Source organism: Bombina bombina, chromosome 10, assembly GCF_027579735.1.
Source record: "Bombina bombina isolate aBomBom1 chromosome 10, aBomBom1.pri, whole genome shotgun sequence".
Lineage (NCBI taxonomy): Eukaryota > Metazoa > Chordata > Amphibia > Anura > Bombinatoridae > Bombina > Bombina bombina.
This window is the reverse complement of record NC_069508.1, coordinates 213243384-213264407: the sequence shown is the minus strand read 5'-3', so window position 1 is coordinate 213264407 and position 21024 is coordinate 213243384. Positions and strand designations below refer to the sequence as shown.

General features: G+C 40.9%; 1 protein-coding gene across 1 annotated transcript in view; it reads right to left on the bottom strand.

The window, feature by feature from the left end:
* Nucleotides 1-21024, bottom strand: part of DNAJC6 (DnaJ heat shock protein family (Hsp40) member C6) — a 328505-nt gene that overhangs the window by 197416 nt on the left and 110065 nt on the right. The window contains exons 7-8 of the mRNA XM_053693681.1: nt 20043-20237; nt 17431-17548 (exon numbers count right to left, since the gene is read on the bottom strand). Coding sequence (XP_053549656.1) covers nt 17431-17548; nt 20043-20237 — 313 coding nt within the window. The remainder of the gene's footprint in view (nt 1-17430; nt 17549-20042; nt 20238-21024) is intronic.

Sequence of the window (21024 nt, the reverse complement as noted above, 5' to 3'; positions counted from 1 at the left end):
TTGAGATGAGGCTGTTGCTTTATATTTATGTCAGGTTCCTAGAGATGAGGCTGTTGCTTTATATTTTTGTCAGGTTCCTAGAGATGAGGCTGTTGCTTTATATTTATGCCAGGTTCCTCGAGATGAGGCTGTTGCTTTATATTTATGCCAGGTTCCTAGAGATGAGGCTGTTGCTTTATATTTATGCCAGGTTCCTAGAGATGAGGCTGTTGCTTTATATTTATGTCAGGTTCCTCGAGATGAGGCTGTTGCTTTATATTTATGTCAGGTTCCTCGAGATGAGGCTGTTGCTTTATATTTATGCCAGGTGGCTCGAGATGAGGCTGTTGCTTTATATTTATGTCAGGTTTCTCGAGATGAGGCTGTTGCTTTATATTTATGCCAGGTTCCTCGAGATGAGGCTGTTGCTTTATATTTATGCCAGGTGGCTCGAGATGAGGCTGTTGCTTTATATTTATGCCAGGCTCCTCGAGATGAGGCTGTTGCTTTATATTTATGCCAGGTTCCTCGAGATGAGGCTGTTGCTTTATATTTATGCCAGGTTCCTCGAGATGAGGCTGTTGCTTTATATTTATGTCAGGTTCCTCGAGATGAGGCTGTTGCTTTATATTTATGCCAGGTTCCTCGAGATGAGGCTGTTGATTTATATTTATGCCAGGTTCCTCGAGATGAGGCTGTTGATTTATATTTATGCCAGGTTGCTCGAGATGAGGCTGTTGCTTTATATTTATGCCAGGTTCCTCGAGATGAGGCTGTTGCTTTATATTTATACCAGGTTCCTCAAGATGAGGCTGTTGCTTTATATTTATGTCAGGTTCCTAGAGATGAGGCTGTTGCTTTATATTTATGCCAGGTTCCTCTAGATGAGGCTGTTGCTTTATATTTATGCCAGGTTCCTCGAGATGAGGCTGTTGCTTTATATTTATACCAGGTTCCTCGAGATGAGGCTGTTGCTCTATATTTATGCCAGGTTCCTAGAGATGAGGCTGTTTATTTATATTTATGCCAGGTTCCTAGAGATGAGGTTGTTGCTTTATATTTATGTCAGGTTCCTAGAGATGAGGCTGTTGCTTTATATTTATGTCAGGTTCCTAGAGATGAGGCTGTTGCTTTATATTTATGCCAGGTTCCTCGAGATGAGGCTGTTGCTCTATATTTATGCCAGGTTCCTAGAGATGAGGCTGTTGCTTTATATTTATGTCAGGTTCCTAGAGATGAGGCTGTTGCTTTATATTTATGTCAGGTTCCTACAGATGAGGCTGTTGCTTTATATTTATGTCAGGTTCCTCGAGATGAGGCTGTTGCTTTATATTTATTTCAGGTTCCTAGAGATGAGGCTGTTGCTTTATATTTATGCCAGGTTCCTAGAGATGAGGCTGTTGCTTTATATTTATGTCAGGTTCCTCGAGATGAGGCTGTTGCTTTATATTTATGTCAGGTTCCTCAAGATGAGGCTGTTGCTTTATATTTATTTCAGGTTCCTAGAGATGAGGCTGTTGCTTTATATTTATGTCAGGTTCCTAGAGATGAGGCTGTTGCTTTATATTTATGCCAGGTTCCTCGAGATGAGGCTGTTGCTCTATATTTATGCCAGGTTCCTTGAGATGAGGCTGTTGCTTTATATTTATGTCCGGTTTCTAGAGATGAGGCTGTTGCTTTATATTTATGTCAGGTTCCTAGAGATGAGGCTGTTGCTTTATATTTATGCCAGGTTCCTCGAGATGAGGCTGTTGCTTTATATTTATGCCAGGTTCCTAGAGATGAGGCTGTTGCTTTATATTTATGCCAGGTTCCTAGAGATGAGGCTGTTGCTTTATATTTATGTCAGGTTCCTCGAGATGAGGCTGTTGCTTTATATTTATGTCAGGTTCCTCGAGATGAGGCTGTTGCTTTATATTTATGCCAGGTGGCTCGAGATGAGGCTGTTGCTTTATATTTATGTCAGGTTTCTCGAGATGAGGCTGTTGCTTTATATTTATGCCAGGTTCCTCGAGATGAGGCTGTTGCTTTATATTTATGCCAGGTGGCTCGAGATGAGGCTGTTGCTTTATATTTATGCCAGGCTCCTCGAGATGAGGCTGTTGCTTTATATTTATGCCAGGTTCCTCGAGATGAGGCTGTTGCTTTATATTTATGCCAGGTTCCTCGAGATGAGGCTGTTGCTTTATATTTATGTCAGGTTCCTCGAGATGAGGCTGTTGCTTTATATTTATGCCAGGTTCCTCGAGATGAGGCTGTTGCTTTATATTTATGCCAGGTTCCTCGAGATGAGGCTGTTGCTTTATATTTATGCCAGGTGGCTCGAGATGAGGCTGTTGCTTTATATTTATGCCAGGCTCCTCGAGATGAGGCTGTTGCTTTATATTTATGCCAGGTTCCTCGAGATGAGGCTGTTGCTTTATATTTATGCCAGGTTCCTCTAGATGAGGCTGTTGCTTTATATTTATGTCAGGTTCCTCGAGATGAGGCTGTTGCTTTATATTTATGCCAGGTTCCTCGAGATGAGGCTGTTGCTTTATATTTATACAAAAAGGAAGAGTGTCTGGGATGGCGCTCAAACAAATGGAGAGCTAAGAGTTAAACTAGGTAATGTGCAAGGCTCTAATATTGACCATATGTGTGTGTATACTAGTGGCGTTATAAAAAGGTCAAAAGCAATCAACTTAATCCGATGTAAAAATAGCAGGAAATGGAAAAGAGTAAATTTAAGTATGAATAATGTTTATTACATACAATTAAAAATATATAGTGATGCCGGCATCTAAAAACGAACACAATAAGTTTAAAATTACGATCAAGTGATCTCCTCTAAAACAAATGACAGAAATAAAGATACATAAGAATTCTTAAAAACCTGTTATGTCCTATTAGTATCGCAACATTGTCCAGCAAGTGGTTATTTGTGCAAACTTGTAACCAAACAATTCCGGATAGCTTGCGTCCTCCTTTCCTTAGTGTTAGGGATTAGTGCAGCGTTCTCTGCAAGCGGTATACACAAACAGTTCCAGGCTGCAGTGCAAAGGTGTTCCGGTGTGAAAGGTGCTCTGATGTGAGTGACTCTTTAACAATCCCACAAAGTATGGTGTAGGATCGGAGTTCCAAACAGGATATGGATACCAGAGGGGTTAGTATGAGTAGGTCCTGGGACAGGAATTATACATATGGGGCAAGCTCAAGCAAGTTTTTTATGGCTTCCCGATGTACCTGTCCTATCTACTTACGTACCCACTCTGTTGATAACAAAAGTCTTATTAATCTGGTGCACGGGAGCAATCAGCAAATCTACGCGTTTCAGCCGCCAGGGGCCTTTATCAAGATCTTGCAGAGAACGCTGCACTAATCCCTAACACTAAGGAAAGGAGGACGCAAACTATCCGGAATTGTTTGGTTACAAGTTTGCACAAATAACCACTTGCTGGACAATGTTGCGATACTAATAGGACATAACAGGTTTTTAAGAATTCTTATGTATCTTTATTTCTGTCATTTGTTTTAGAAGAGATCACTTGATCGTAATTTTAAACGTATTGTGTTCGTTTTTAGATGCCGGCATCACTATATATTTTTAATTGTATGTAATAAACATTATTCATACTTAAATTTACTCTTTTCCATTTCCTGCTATTTTTACATCGGATTAAGTTGATTGCTTTTGACCTTTTTATAACGCCACTAGTATACACACACATATGGTCAATATTAGAGCCTTGCACATTACCTAGTTTAACTCTTAGCTCTCCATTTGTTTGAGCGCCATCCCAGACACTCTTCCTTTTTGTCTAATTTTTAACTTGGTTTTTAGAGGTTAAACCAATTGCACTTTCTGGGAATTGGCATTAGAGTAGATGAGTGTTGTATCTCTATAACATTTTTTATCTCCTTTGTTGCTTTATATTTATGCCAGGTTCCTCGAGATGAGGCTGTTGATTTATATTTATGCCAGGTTGCTCGAGATGAGGCTGTTGCTTTATATTTATGCCAGGTTCCTCGAGATGAGGCTGTTGCTTTATATTTATACCAGGTTCCTCAAGATGAGGCTGTTGCTTTATATTTATGTCAGGTTCCTAGAGATGAGGCTGTTGCTTTATATTTATGCCAGGTTCCTCTAGATGAGGCTGTTGCTTTATATTTATGCCAGGTTCCTCGAGATGAGGCTGTTGCTTTATATTTATACCAGGTTCCTCGAGATGAGGCTGTTGCTCTATATTTATGCCAGGTTCCTAGAGATGAGGCTGTTTATTTATATTTATGCCAGGTTCCTAGAGATGAGGCTGTTGCTTTAAATTTATGTCAGGTTCCTAGAGATGAGGCTGTTGCTTTATATTTATGTCAGGTTCCTAGAGATGAGGCTCTTGCTTTATATTTATGCCAGGTTCCTCGAGATGAGGCTGTTGCTCTATATTTATGCCAGGTTCCTAGAGATGAGGCTGTTGCTTTATATTTATGTCAGGTTCCTAGAGATGAGGCTGTTGCTTTATATTTATGTCAGGTTCCTACAGATGAGGCTGTTGCTTTATATTTATGTCAGGTTCCTCGAGATGAGGCTGTTGCTTTATATTTATTTCAGGTTCCTCGAGATGAGGCTGTTGCTTTATATTTATGCCAGGTTCCTCGAGATGAGGCTGTTGCTTTATATTTATACCAGGTTCCTCAAGATGAGGCTGTTGCTTTATATTTATGCCAGATTCCTAGAGATGAGGCTGTTGCTTTATATTTATGCCAGGTTCCTCAAGATGAGGCTGTTGCTTTATATTTATGCCAGGTTCCTCGAGATGAGGCTGTTGCTCTATATTTATGCCAGGTTCCTCTAGATGAGGGTGTTGCTTTATATTTATTTCAGGTTCCTCGAGATGAGGCTGTTGCTTTATATTTATGCCAGGTTCCTCGAGATGAGGCTGTTGCTCTATATTTATGCCAGGTTCCTAGAGATGAGGCTTTGCTCTATATTTATGCCAGGTTCCTAGAGATGAGGCTGTTTATTTATATTTATGCCAGGTTCCTAGAGATGAGGCTGTTGCTCTATATTTATGCCAGGTTCCTAGAGATGAGGCTTTGCTCTATATTTATGCCAGGTTCCTAGAGATGAGGCTGTTTATTTATATTTATGCCAGGTTCCTAGAGATGAGGCTTTGCTCTATATTTATGCCAGGTTCCTAGAGATGAGGCTGTTTATTTATATTTATGCCAGGTTCCTAGAGATGAGGCTGTTTATTTATATTTATGTCAGGTTCCTAGAGATGAGGCTGTTGCTTTATATTTATGTCAGGTTCCTAGAGATGAGGCTGTTGCTTTATATTTATGTCAGGTTCCTCAAGATGAGGCTGTTTATTGTCGAAACCCCTATACTTTAAATGGATAGTGCAAAGAGCATTATTAGTGTGCCCATTGCACTTGTATTACAAGTGTTGAGGCGTTACATTCAAGCAAAAAACAGAATTTATGCTTACCTGATAAATTACTTTCTCCAACGGTGTGTCCGGTCCACGGCGTCATCCATTACTTGTGGGAATATTCTCTTCCCCAACAGGAAATGGCAAAGAGCACAGCAAAAGCTGTCCATATAGCCCCTCCTCAGGCTCCGCCCCCCAGTCATTCGACCGACGGTTAGGAGAAAAAAAGGAGAAACTATAGGGTGCCATGGTGACTGTAGTGTATAGAGAAAGAAATTTTTCAAACCTGATTAAAAAACCAGGGCGGGCCGTGGACCGGACACACCGTTGGAGAAAGTAATTTATCAGGTAAGCATAAATTCTGTTTTCTCCAACATTGGTGTGTCCGGTCCACTGCGTCATCCATTACTTGTGGGAACCAATACCAAAGCTTTAGGACACGGATGAAGGGAGGGAGCAAATCAGGTTACCTAAACGGAAGGCACCACGGCTTGCAAAACCTTTCTCCCAAAAACAGCCTCCGAAGAAGCAAAAGTATCAAATTTGTAAAATTTGGCAAAAGTGTGCAGAGAAGACCAAGTCGCTGCCTTACATATCTGATCAACAGAAGCCTCGTTCTTGAAGGCCCATGTGGAAGCCACAGCTCTAGTGGAGTGAGCTGTGACTCGTTCAGGAGGCTGCCGTCCGGCAGTCTCATAAGCCAATCGGATAATGCTTTTCAGCCAGAAAGAAAGAGAGGTAGACGTGGCTTTTTGTCCTCTCCTCTTACCAGAGTAAACGACAAACAAAGATGAGGTTTGTCTAAAATCCTTAGTTGCTTCTAAATAGAACTTTAAAGCACGAACTACATCTAAATTGTGTAACAAACGTTCCTTCTTTGAAACTGGATTCGGACACAGAGAAGGAACAACTATTTCCTGGTTAATATTCCTGTTGGAAACAACCTTCGGAAGAAAACCAGGCTTAGTACGCAAAACGACCTTATCTGAATGGAACACCAGATAGGGTGGATTACACTGCAAAGCAGATAATTCGGAAACTCTTCTTGCAGAAGAAATAGCAACCAAAAACAGAACTTTCCAAGATAGTAACTTGATATCTATGGAATGTAAGGGTTCAAACGGAACCCCTTGAAGAACTGAAAGAACTAAATTTAGACTCCAAGGAGGAGTCAAGGGTTTGTAAACAGGCTTGATTCTGACCAAAGCCTGTACAAAAGCTTGTACATCTGGCACAGCTGCCAGTCGTTTGTGTAACAAGACAGATAAAGCAGAAATCTGTCCTTTTAGAGAACTCGCTGACAATCCCTTATCCAAACCTTCTTGGAGAAAGGAGAGGATCTTAGGAATTTTAATCTTACTCCAGGAGAATCCCTTGGATTCACACCAACAGATATATTTTTTCCATATTTTATGGTAAATCTTTCTAGTCACAGGTTTTCTGGCTTGGACCAGAGTATCTATCACTGAATCTGAAAACCCACGCTTGGATAAAATCAAACGTTCAATTTCCAAGCAGTCAGCTGCAGAGAAACTAGATTTGGATGTTCGAATGGACCTTGTACTAGAAGATCCTGTCTCAAAGGTAGCTTCCATGGTGGAGCCGATGACATATTCACCAGGTCTGCATACCAAGTCCTGCACGGCCACGCAGGAGCTATCAGAATCACCAAGGCCTTCTCCTGTTTGATCCTGGCTACAAGCCTGGGAAGGAGAGAGAACGGTTGAAACGCATAAGCTAGGTTGAACGACCAAGGCGCCACTAATGCATCCACTAGAGTCGCCTTGGGATCCCTGGATCTGGACCCGTAGCAAGGAACCTTGAAGTTCTGACAAGACGCCATCAGATCCATGTCTGGAATGCCCCATAATTGAGTCAACTGGGCAAAAACCTCCGGGTGGACTTCCCCCTCCCCCGGATGGAAAGTCTGACGACTCAGATAATCCGCCTCCCAGTTGTCTACTCCTGGGATGTGAATTGCAGATAGGTGGCAGGAGTGATCCTCCGCCCAGTTGATGATTTTGGATACCTCTCTCATCGCCAAGGAACTCCTTGTTCCCCCCTGATGGTTGATGTAAGCTACAGTCGTCATGTTGTTTGACTGGAATCTTATGAATCCGGCCTTCGCTAGTTGAGGCCAAGCCCGGAGAGCATTGAATATCGCTCTCAGTTCCAGGATGTTTATCGGAAGAAGAGACTCTTCCCGAGACCATAGACCCTGAGCTTTCAGGGAATCCCAGACCGCGCCCCAGCCTAATAGACTGGCGTCGGTCGTGACAATGACCCACTCTGGTCTGCGGAAACTCATTCCCTGAGACAGGTGATCCTGGGACAACCACCAACGGAGTGAGTCTCTGGTCATCTGGTCTACTTGAATCTTTGGAGACAAGTCTGCATAGTCCCCATTCCACTGATTGAGCATGCACAGTTGTAATGGTCTTAGATGAATTTGAGCAAAAGGAACTATGTCCATTGCTGCAACCATCAACCCTACTACTTCCATGCACTGAGCTATGGAAGGCTGCAGAATAGAGTGAAGAACTTGACAAGCGTTTAGAAGTTTTGACTTTCTGACTTCTGTCAGGAAGATCTTCATTTCTAAAGAATCTATTATTGTTCCCAAAAAGGGAACTCTTGTTGACGGAGACAGGGAACTCTTTTCTACGTTCACCTTCCACCCATGAGATCTGAGAAAGGCTAGAACAATGTCTGTATGAGCCTTTGCCTTGGAAAGAGACGACGCTTGAATTAGAATGTCATCCAGATAAGGTGCCACTGCAATGCCCCTTGGTCTTAGAACCGCCAGAAGGGACCCAAGCACCTTTGTGAAAATTCTAGGAGCAGTGGCTAGTCGGAATGGGAGAGCCACAAACTGATAATGTTTGTCCAGAAAGGCGAACCTTAGGAACTGATGATGACCTTTGTGGATAGGAATATGTAGATACGCATCCTTTAAATCCACGGTAGTCATATATTGACCCTCCTGGATTGTAGGTAAAATTGTTTGAATGGTTTCCATTTTGAACGATGGAACTCTGAGAAATTTGTTTAGAATTTTTAAATCCAGAATTGGTCTGAAAGTTCACTCTTTTTTGGGAACTACAAACAGGTTTGAGTAAAACCCCTGACCTTGTTCCACAGCTGGAACTGGGTGTATCACTCCCATCTTTAACAGGTCTTCTACACAATGTAAGAATGCCTGTCTCTTTATTTGGTTTGAAGATAAGTGAGACATGTGGAACCTTCCCCTTGGGGGTAGTTCCTTGAATTCTAGAAGATAACCCTGAGAGACTATTTCTAGTGCCCAGGGATCCTGAACATCTCTTGCCCAAGCCTGAGCAAAGAGAGAGAATCTGCCCCCTACTAGATCCGGTCCCGGATCGGGGGCTACCCCTTCATGCTGTCTTGGTAGCAGCAGCAGGCTTCTTGGCCTGTTTACCCTTGTCCCAGCCTTGCATTGGTTTCCAAGCTGGTTTAGTCTGGGAAGCGTTACCCTCTTGTCTAGAGGCTGCAGAGTTGGAAGCCGGTCCGTTCCTGAAATTGCGAAAGGAACGAAAATTGGACTTATTCTTAGCCTTGAAAAGCCTATCTTGTGGGAGGGCATGGCCCTTTCCCCCAGTGATGTCTGAAATAATTTCTTTCAATTCTGGCCCAAAAAGGGTCTTACCTTTGAAAGGGATATTAAGCAATTTTGTCTTGGAAGATACATCAGCCGACCAAGACTTTAGCCAGAGCGCTCTGCGCGCCACAATTGCAAACCCTGAATTTTTCGCCGCTAATCTCGCTAACTGCAAAGCGGCATCTAAAATAAAGGAATTAGCTAACTTAAGTGCGTGAATTCTGTCCATGACCTCCTCATATGGAGTCTCCTTACTGAGCGACTTTTCCAGTTCCTTGAACCAAAAACACGCCGCTGTAGTGACAGGAATAATGCACGAAATTGGTTGAAGGAGGTAACCTTGCTGTACAAAAATCTTTTTAAGCAAACCCTCCCATTTTTTATCCATAGGATCTTTGAAAGCACAATTGTCCTCAATGGGAATAGTCGTGCGTTTGGCTAGTGTAGAAACTGCCCCCTCAACCTTAGGGACTGTTTGCCATGTGTCCTTCCTGGGGTCGACCATGGGGAACAATTTCTTAAATATAGGAGGAGGGACAAAAGGAATGCCTGGCTTCTCCCACTCCTTATTCACTATGTCGGCCACCCTTTTAGGTATCGGAAAGGCATCAGGGTGCACCGGGACCTCTAGGAATTTGTCCATCTTGCACAATTTTTCTGGGATGACCAAATTGTCACAATCATCCAGAGTAGATAGCACCTCCTTAAGTAATGCACGGAGATGCTCTAATTTAAATTTAAATGTCACAACATCAGGTTCTGCCTGCTGAGAAATTCTTCCTGTATCAGAAATTTCTCCATCTGACAAACCCTCCCTCACTGCCACTTCAGACTGGTGTGAGGGTATGACAGATAAATTATCATCAGTGCCCTCCTGCTCTACAGTGTTTAAAACTGAGCAATCACGCTTTCTCTGAAATGCTGGCATTTTGGATAAAATATTAGCTATGGAGTTATCCATTACTGCCGTCAATTGTTGCATAGTAACAAGCATTGGCGCGCTAGAAGTACTAGGGGTCGGCTGTGCGGGCATAACTGGTATAGACACAGAAGGAGAGGATGCAGAACTATCCCTACTTCCTTCATTTGAGGAATCATCCTGGGCAACCTTACTAAATGTGACAGTACTGTCCTTACTTTGTTTGGACGCCATGGCACAATTATCACATACATTTGAAGGGGGAACCACCTTGGCCTCCATACATACAGAACATGATCTATCTGAAGGTACAGACATGTTAGACAGGCTTAAATTGGTTAATAAAGCACAAAAACCGTTTTTAAACAAAACCGTTACTGTCTCTTTAAATGTTAAACAGAGCACACTTTATTACTGAATATGTGAAAAACTATGAAGGAATTATCCAATCTTTACCAAATTTTCACCACAGTGTCTTAATGCATTCAAAGTATTGCACCCCAATTTTCAAGCTTTTAACCCTTAAAATGCCGAAAACGGAGCCGTTTGCAATTTTAACCCCACTACAGTCCCAGCCACAGCGTTTGTTGCGACTTCACCTATCCCAGGGGGGTATACGATACCAATTCAAGCCTTCCAGGAACGTTTTCAGCAGATACCAGACCCTTTCACATGCAGCTGCATGCACTGCACTCAAAAGAAACTGCTCAATAATGGCGCGAAAATGAGGCTCCTACAGTGAAAGGCCCTTCCTGACTGGGAAGGTGTCTTAACTAGTGCCTGGCGTTAAAAACGTTCCCCAAATAATAAAAAGTGTGAAATCCACTTCAAACTGTAAATAATACCTAAATAAGCCATCGATTTAGCCCTTAAGAGTGTCCACCAGTTAATAGCCCATAATAAGCCCTTTATTCTTTTTGAGTCTAAGAAAATGGCTTACCGATCCCCATGAGGGAAAATGACAGCCTTCCAGCATTACACAGTCTTGTTAGAAAAATGGCTAGTCATACCTTGAGCAGAAAAGTCTGCAAACTGTTCCCCCCAACTGAAGTTCTCTGGGCTCAACAGTCCTGCGTGGGAACACCAATTGATTTTAGTTACTGCTGCTAAAATCATACTCCTCTTTTAAACAGAACTCTTCATCTCTTTCTGTTTCAGAGTAAATAGCACAACCAGTACTATTTCAAAATAACAAACTTTTGATAGAAGAATAAAAAACTACAACTAAACACCACATACTCTTGGAGATGGAGATGCTACTTGTTCAGAGCGGCAAAGAGAATGACTGGGGGGCGGAGCCTGAGGAGGGGCTATATGGACAGCTTTTGCTGTGCTCTTTGCCATTTCCTGTTGGGGAAGAGAATATTCCCACAAGTAATGGATGACGCCGTGGACCGGACACACCAATGTTGGAGAAATCTTAAATACAGCTGTAAAATGTAGCTCTTTTTAAGATAAAGTAAAACATTATGATAATAGTATAGTACAGAATTGCATGAAGAACTCCACTACTTGCACACCATTAGCTTAGTATACCCTCAGCTTAGAGCTTGAGCGATATTTGACATGAATTTTACTGCACCCCCCATAAATTTAGCCAGCCCCATTATACAACATGTAGGTCCTAGACTGTCGCTTGAGCAATAAAAATGAACTTGGAGTTGTAACATGAGTGTAAAAATAGATGCTCTATCGATGGTGCTTGGGCAATGTTACCACACAATAGTGCTAATATTTATTTATTTATTATTTTTTTGCTCTACTTGTAATCTAGACCAACATGTTTAATTATGCATGTTTTAAAACTTGGCAATGCACATAATTAGACTGCTTTTCCTGTAATTTAACTAAAATTGTAGCGTTTACTCTCCACTCCCAGAGAGCTCTGTCCCTAACTGGCCACTACAAAGACAGATGAACAACATTCAACGGTGTGTCTCAGGTATAAACACACATATTTTAACAAAATGGCAGCTTTAAATACTTTTAAACCTTTGTTTTGTATGCAGATCCTTTTCAATCTAGTGAATCATTTTTGATAAATGAAAACAATTTGGCTTTAATATCCCATTAATATCCCATTAAATAGTAACTATTGCTTTATAAATACCAATTTGTTGGTTTTATCTAGTTTCTTTGATTTTTCATTTTTAGATTTTACCAAACTGATACTTTCTTGTATTTGTATTTATTTCTATTGTTTGGTGGATGAATTGGGACAGGCCAGATATTAGGCCCAAATTGCATATCAAGACCATGTCATGGACAGCCCAATCTCCAGACCTGAACCCCACTGAAAACCTCTGAAATGTGATAAGGAGGAAGATGGATGGTCACATGCCATCAAACAAAGCCAAACTGCTTGAATGTTTGTGCCAGGAGGGGCATAAAGTCACCCAACAGCAATGTGAGAGACTGGTGGCGAGCAGACAAGACGCATCAAAGCTGTGATTGAAAATCAGGGTTATTCCAACAAATATTGGGTTTTTTTTGCAATATTCGAGGTCTGAAAACACTGCATCTTTTTTTGTTATTTTAACCAGTTGTCATTTTCTGAAAATAAATGCTCTAAATGACGATATTTTTATTTGGAATCTGGGAGAAATGTTGTCAGTAGTTTATAGAATAAAACTAAAATGTTCATTTTACTCAAACACAAACCTATCAATAGTAAAACCAGAGAAACTGAACTTTTTGCAGTGGTCTCTTAATTTTGGATATACACATAATTGGATTTGGAAAATTTATGCTTACCTGATAAATTTGTTTCTTTTTAGACACGAAGAGTCCACGGATTTCATCCTTACTTGTGGGATTACACCTCCTGGTCAGCAGGAGGAGGCAAAGAGCACCACAGCAGAGCTGTATATATAGCTCCTCCCCTCCCTCCCACTCAGTCATTCGACCGAAGTTAGGAAGAGAAAGGAAAAGCCAAGGTGCAGAGGTGTCTGAAGTTTAACAAAAAATAATAACCTGTCTCATAGAACAGGGCGGGCAGTGGACTCATCCTGTCTAAAAAGAAACAAATTTATCAGGTAAGCATAAATTGTCTTTTCTTTTTACAGACACGATGAGTCCACGGATTTCATCCTTACTTGTGGGATACAATACCAAAGCTAGAGTACACGGATGAAAAGGGAGGGATAAGACAGGGAACCTAAACGGAAGGCACCACTGTTTGAAGAACCTTTCTCCCAAAAACAGCCTCAGCCAAAGCAAAGGTATCAAAGTAGAAAATTTTAAAAAAGTTGAAGAGAAGACCATGTAGCAGCCTTGCAAATCTGCTCAACTGAAGCATTATTTTTGAATGCCCATGAGGAAGCAACAGCCCTGGTGGAATGAGCCGTAACTCTTTCAGGAGGCTGCTGTCCAGCAGTCTCATATGCAAAAAGGATGATATTGTTCAACCAAAAGGAAAGAGGTAGCCGTAGCTTTCTGACCCTTACGTTCTCTAGAAAAAATGTCAAACAGAGAGGACAATTGACGAATGTCCTTAGTCGCCCTGAGTATGCTTAACTGCATAAGTCTGAGATGGAACGAACAAACGGAATTTTAAGGGTCTCAAGGCGCTGCTCATTTTATCAACCTTGGAAGGATGAAAGGCTGAGTGGACCTCACCAGGAATTTAACCTGCAACCCTTGGGTTGTTACAGAGCTCAGCCACAGTGCCTTAGCATGCTGAGCTATCTGTCCGGCTATTGTCCATTGCCGTCACCATCAGCCCGATTACCTCTATGTACTGAGCCACTGAAAGCCGAGAAGTGGACTGAAGGACTAGACCAGTATCGATAGACCTTGATTTCCTGACCTCAGTCAGAAAAATCTTCATTGATATGGAATTTGTCATGATTCCCAAGAAAGCTACCCTTGTGCTTGGGACAAAGGAACACTTTTCCAAAGTCACCTTCCACCCGTGAAATCACGGGAAGTATAACACCATGTCCGTGGAAATCTTGCTTGCTGTAAGGATAATGCCTGGACTAGGATATCAGCCAGAGAGGGCGCCACTGCAATGCCCCGTAACTGAAGCACCGCCAACAGCGATCCCAGGGCCTCCATGAGAACTCGGAACTGTGGCAAGACCCAAAGGAAGGACTACGAACAGGAAGTGTTTTTCCAGAAAGGCAAACCCTAGAACTTGAGACGATTCTCGTGAACGGCGCATGAAGGTACTTGTCCTTGAATCCACCGTTGTCACAAATTGACCCTCTAGGATCAAGGGAGGAATGGAACAAATTAATAGTTTCCATCTTGAAGGACAGTACACTACTTAAAAAATGGTCTGAAAATTCCCCTTTTTCGGGAATTACAACCCAATCGGTATAAAAAAACAGATCCTGTACCAGTATTAGAACTGAAACAATCACTCCCAGGTCTGAGAAGTCTCTTACACAGTGTAAGGACGTTTCTCTACTTTTGTCTGATCTTCAGACAACCTTGAAAGCAGAGCCTGCCTTCTGAGAGGAAAACATTTGAGCTTGAAACCAAACTTAAGCGAAAACGGAAAGTCAGCCCCCTACAAGATCCAATCCCGGACCGGGGCATGTTCTCCATGCTGTCTTTGATTCAACAGCAGGCTATGTGGTTTTTTTTTTTTTTTTTCATTTTCCTCAAGCCAGGTCCCAACAATGTCTGCTCCTGGCAAGGAATCACCAAAAGCTTAGTTTTAGAGCATATACCCGTAAAACAAGGCTCTAACCATAAGGTTCCAAGAACCTATGCTCCCAGTTTGATAACTGGAAGGGAAGAAATTGAAATAAAGGAATTAGCCAATATGAAAGCTTTATCCAGTCCTGGATTTTATCCAGGGAAGCTACTGACTTAATAGCATCAGACAACGCATCAAACCAATATGCCGTCACACTAGTGACGGTGGCCAAGTACACATATGGTTCCCATTACAAAATTTTGTCCACAAGACTATCCTCTAAGGGTATAGAAGTTCTCGTAGTGATTACTCCTTCTCCCCTAGGGAATGTCATCCAGCCTCCTTAGCTGAGTCAGCTATGGGAAACCGTCTTGTAAATATAGGGAATGCCTAAGGCACCAATTCCATCTAACATGGAAGAACCTTTTAGAATAGCAACTCCTCTAGCAATGCCTTTTGTTCTTTTTTTTTTATACCTCGTGGAAAAATATATATAATAATGCATCATAACCCCGAGTGGAGTGTGAAGGAAACGGAGGGCACTGCATGTGGGCCATAAAATTTTGACGGAAACTATAGGAGAAATTTGTGGCCATTGTTAACAGACTCCCAAACAGCAATCACCGTAGAGGGAGTAGGTTCAAAAAGAGAAAATACATTTTTAATAAATTTTTCACATAGGAAACGATACTGTTCCTGTAAATCTGAAAAGTAACTCTATTCTTGTGTGCTTTCATTTCATCCTCAGTCACAAGGGATGAATTAACAAACAAACAGCTGAAATTCATTTATTACAATGTACACAGAACAAAACGTTACTGTCTCTTTAAATCCTAAAGTAACTCAGTTTTGTGTGCTTTTGAACCATCCTACGTCACAAAGGATGAATTAACAAATAAACAGCCGCAATTCTTTCAATAAAATTTACACCGAAAAAATGTTACTGTCTCTTTAAATTTTAAAAGAAAGTCTTATTTCTGTTGTGCAGAAAACAATCCAATAAGAATGTTAATATTGCTGTAAATCGACATCGCTATGTACATCAAAAAAAGCAATGTCTTGTGTAATAATACCAAATGACATTTGCAAGGAACCGCAGAGCACTGCCTGTGGGTCATAAAATTATTTTGGACACTATAGGAGAAAATTGTGGCATGGATTGACCGGTGTCACCAGACTCCTAACAGCAATCGCCTTAGAAGGAGTATATATAATAAACAGTACTGTTTCTTTAAATGTTAAAATAACATTATCCTTTGCTTGCTTTTGTAGCATCCTATCACAAAGGATGAACTAAACCAAGCAACTGAAATCATTATAATAAAGATAACAGATAAAAAACCTTACTGTCCTTTACATTTTTAAAAACCACATTGTGTTTATTGTGTGCTTTTATCTTAAAATTGCAAACTGACATTTAATTAGTAAGCAAACATGTTCTGGACCTACTGAACCTCAGCTATTGTGCTGAAGGTGCCCAAGTTATCACTATAACAATGTATTTAGGTCTAGCACTGAGCGCTTCATAGTAGTGTTAAAACCCTCTACCCTCCGGTATCATAATGGAGGTAGAGAGCGCAACTAACAAATGCTCGTTATAGCTCCGCTCCTCATGGGCGTGACAACACTCCATCTCCCAGCACTCTAATTGTACTGCGTCCAGAGATGGAGGAATGAGCTCAAAAACGGCGGGAAGATAACTCCACCCATAGTGGGCATCACCGTACTCAACGCCCGGTCGCCATTAAGATCTTATAGATCTGACACCGGGGGATATAATTACTAAGTAAAATGAATAAAAGTTTAGCCGAGTATGCTACCGCATGTCAGGTAGCTCTATCTCCCACAATAGTGACTCAAAACACGTCTGTGTAAAGTAACATTATCTTTTGTGTGTTCTCTGATGCCACATAAATTTCTTAAGCCCCAGTGCCTGCCAAACAAAGCTGTGCTGTCATAGGATCCCCTCCCCTGTATAAGTCTAGGAGGATAGCGTCCTAAGAGATCTGTCTCATCAAGTGCCCCACTTCCTCTGAGGTTCCCAGACCCAGAATAAAAAGTTGGCACTTACCTTTAACATCTGCCCGACAGCAGGGCAGCCCAGCAGGTTTAGGAGGTCCTCTCCCTCCCATAGCCCTGTGGAAAATCATAAGCCTGAGTTAAGTATGCTTAGGCAGTCAGGAGGGCAGCATAAATGTATAGGAGGCGCAGTGAGAATTATGTCCCACCAGTTCCTATTGCTCTAAAGCCACCAATAGCTCTACTACAGAGACTGATATGGACTACGGCTACACCCTAGAACAAAGTAGCACTCTCTGGCACTACTTTAAAAATAATAAACTCTTGATTGAAGAATCTATAACTAACCTCACTTTACCTCTTCCTATCACTAACGTAGGCAAAGAGAATGACTGGAGTAGGAGGGAGGGGAGGAGCTATATATACAGCTCTGCTGTGGTGCTCTTTGCCTCCTCCTGCTGACCAGGAGGCGTAATCCCACAAATAAGGATGAAATCCGTGGACTCATCGTGTCTTTAAAAAGAAAAGCAAAATTCTAGAAAAGGGCACCATCTTGCATTCTCTCCATACACCCATGATAGTTATAAGTAGTCATCCACACTAAGGGGTCTGTACTACCCTTTGATAATAATTTAAGGCTCTGGTAAAATTAAACACCTAGTGAAATGTGACTTTATTTTGATGACAATTTGATGTTGAATACAAGTTAGGTCAGGTTTTTACAAATATATATCAAATTGCCTCCATCATTTACTACATTTCTACTCAAAAGGTATGGAGTTCCAGTTGAATAAATACTTTGAGAATCTCCAACAAGACACTAAAATTAACTTACCTTTGCTTGAAGCCTTCCCCCAATAGTAGATCTCATGTGGAATATAGAAACTAGGACATCACCATGGACTGTGACCCCAAGGGGAAAAACAACTTTGCCATCTTGGACACGATGCTCCCTTAAAAATATATATATTACTAAGCACTTGGCAATGTAAAATGTTAAGAATACAAAATGTTTAGATATTGTTTAAAGGTCAAAATAAAAAAACACTTTTAAAAATTAAATCCATCTTAAAGTGATAGCTCTTCCAAGACACACCTTTCTCTTGTGCTTCATTTTGTTTCTTTTGTCATTACTGGATTGTGAGTGCCAGTTCATGTATTTGATTTGATGGCTTTATATTCTAGTGTTTCACCGTTTGTATCACTTTGACTTTGCACTTAAATTAAATTTAAAAGTTTTAAAAAAAACAGAGAATGGGCTAAAATAACAAAAACACAAAGGGCCAGATTACTAATTAACACCCTCAGAAGTAAAGGTTTTGTGCGTGTGGGTTACCGTGCATATATATATATATATGTACATACATACGTACAGTCAGTAATGCCTAGCACTCACGGCACAAAGCTGACTGGGGTGCAACTTAAACAATTTATAACCAACAAAGAAAAGTCAATCACCAGGACTTTTTTGAGATACACCACAGCGCAGTGTCGGATCAGAGTGAGAGCAATTATTAGAAACCTTTTTGTAGCGCGTCCCATAAGTCTATAGGGAGAGGGTGTTAGCAAGGTCACGATATCAGAAGTCCTGAGTTACTATTTACTTTACACTTGTACTACACGTGCTTATCTGGCCATGCACATCAGTTAGCACTCCTGAGTTACTATTTACTTTACACTTGTACTACACGTGCTTATCTGGCCATGCACATCAGTTAGCACTCCTGCGTTACAATTTACTTTACACTTGTACTACACGTGCTAATCTGGCCATGCACATCAGTTAGCACTCCTGAGTTACTATTTACTTTACACTTGTACTACACGTGTTAATCTGGCCATGCACATCAGTTAGCACTCCTGAGTTACTATTTAATTTACACTTGTACTACACGTGTTAATCTGGCCATGCACATCAGTTAGCACTCCTGAGTTACTATTTACTTTACACTTGTACTACACGTGCTTATCTGGCCATGCACATCAGTTAGCACTCCTGAGTTACTATTTACTTTACACTTGTACTACACGTGCTTATCTGGCCATGCACATCAGTTAGCACTCCTGAGTTACTATTTACTTTACACTTGTACTACACGTGTTAATCTGGCCATGCACATCAGTTAGCACTCCTGAGTTACTATTTACTTTACACTTGTACTACACGTGTTAATCTGGCCATGCACATCAGTTAGCACTCCTGAGTTACTATTTACTTTACACTTGTACTACACGTGCTTATCTGGCCATGCACATCAGTTAGCACTCCTGAGTTACTATTTACTTTACACTTGTACTACACGTGCTAATCTGGCCATGCACATTAGTTAGCACTCCTGAGTTACTATTTACTTTACACTTGTACTACACGTGCTTATCTGGCCATGCACATCAGTTAGCACTCCTGCGTTACTATTTACTTTACACTTGTACTACACGTGCTAATCTGGCCATGCACATTAGTTAGCACTCCTGAGTTACTATTTACTTTACACTTGTACTATACGTGCTTATCTGGCCATGCACATCAGTTAGCACTCCTGAGTTACTATTTACTTTACACTTGTACTACACGTGCTAATCTGGCCATGCACATCAGTTAGCACTCCTGAGTTACTATTTACTTTACACTTGTACTACACGTGCTAATCTGGCCATGCACATCAGTTAGCACTCCTGAGTTACTATTTACTTTACACTTGTACTACACGTGCTAATCTGGCCATGCACATCAGTTAGCACTCCTGAGTTACTATTTACTTTACACTTGTACTACACGTGCTAATCTGGCCATACACATCAGTTAGCACTCCTGAGTTACTATTTACTTTACACTTGTACTACACGTGCTTATCTTGCCATGCACATCAGTTAGCACTCCTGAGTTACTATTTACTTTACACTTGTACTACACGTGCTTATCTGGCCATGCACATCAGTTAGCACTCCTGAGTTACTATTTACTTTACACTTGTACTACACGTGCTTATCTGGCCATGCACATTTTTTATCGTTAGCACAGTTAGCACTCCTGCGTTACTATTTACTTTACACTTGTACTACACGTGCTAATCTGGCCATGCACATCAGTTAGCACTCCTGCGTTACTATTTACTTTACACTTGAACTACACGTGCTAATCTGGCCATGCACATCAGTTAGCACTCCTGCGTTACAATTTACTTTACACTTGTACTACACGTGCTAATCTGGCCATGCACATTTTTTATCGTTAGCACTTGAGCGGAAAAAGCAATTAGAGCACCAATTTTAATCTGGGCCATTGTGCAATATGCGTTTGTGACTTCTTTTTTAACAGATGTTTGCATTATATTTTGTGCTATAAGTTTGACCTATTCTTTCATATATTGTTTGGTTTTTAACTACAGAGTGATGTACACATACATATGACATCATTTTTATACAGAAAACTGACAAACAACTCACTTCATTCGTTCATAATCTTGCATTGTACTGAAAATTCTTGTTTCCCCAATAAGTATCTCACAAAATGGACGACAGCCATTCCTCTGCTTGTTAAAACACGGCACAGGGCTGATGGTGGCAGTTTTGATCACAATGGGCTTGTAGTGAGGTTGTGTCGGTTTGTCAGATACTAAATCACAAATATATGCAATATACCTGCAAAAAAATAAATACATTTTACTTTCGGTTCCACCTCAGATTCTGATAAATAATTCCCCATGCATTTACAATTAGTTTCACAACTCACGGTAGCTAAAATTATTTCTCCTTTCTTTATTCAGTTGTGAAAAAGGGAGTCCGGGATGAACACTTTTAAATAGAGAGAACTTTCACCCTGCAAGGAAGTATCTGCAATCCTTTCTATTTATTTTTAGCCAATGATTTAGTTTAAAATAAAAAGGTTTTTTTATTAGTTTAAAAATCTGTTAATTAAAACACTATAAATAACACCCCCATAAAAGGCTAAATTACAAGTGGTGCGCTCAGGCATTAACACCACCAGAAGTAATCTTTTCGCAAGTTAGCGCGTGCATTACAAGTTGAAAGTAAAACGTTGCACGCAAGTGAAACCCAACATCTGCTAACTTTAGGGCCTCGGATATCGCGCTAACTTTTTCACCCCATATTGTAGAAGAAGAAAACTTCACACTTATCGCTCCCAAACTAACCCGACAGGAGATATTAATATTTCACATTCTATTGTTCTTCACATACAGGATAATGTTATTTTTATTTTAAATAAATATTTATATATAGCTTTTACCAATGTGTGCAAACTCGACAGGAGTACACGAAATCTTCATGTGCGCTAACCCGACACGAGTTACTTTGAGGTTATGGGGCATATTTATCAAGTTCCGTATGGCCTTCAGGCTCGCCGGAAACAGAAGTTATGAAGCAGTGGTCTAAATACCGCTGCTCCATAATCTGTCCGCCTGCTCTG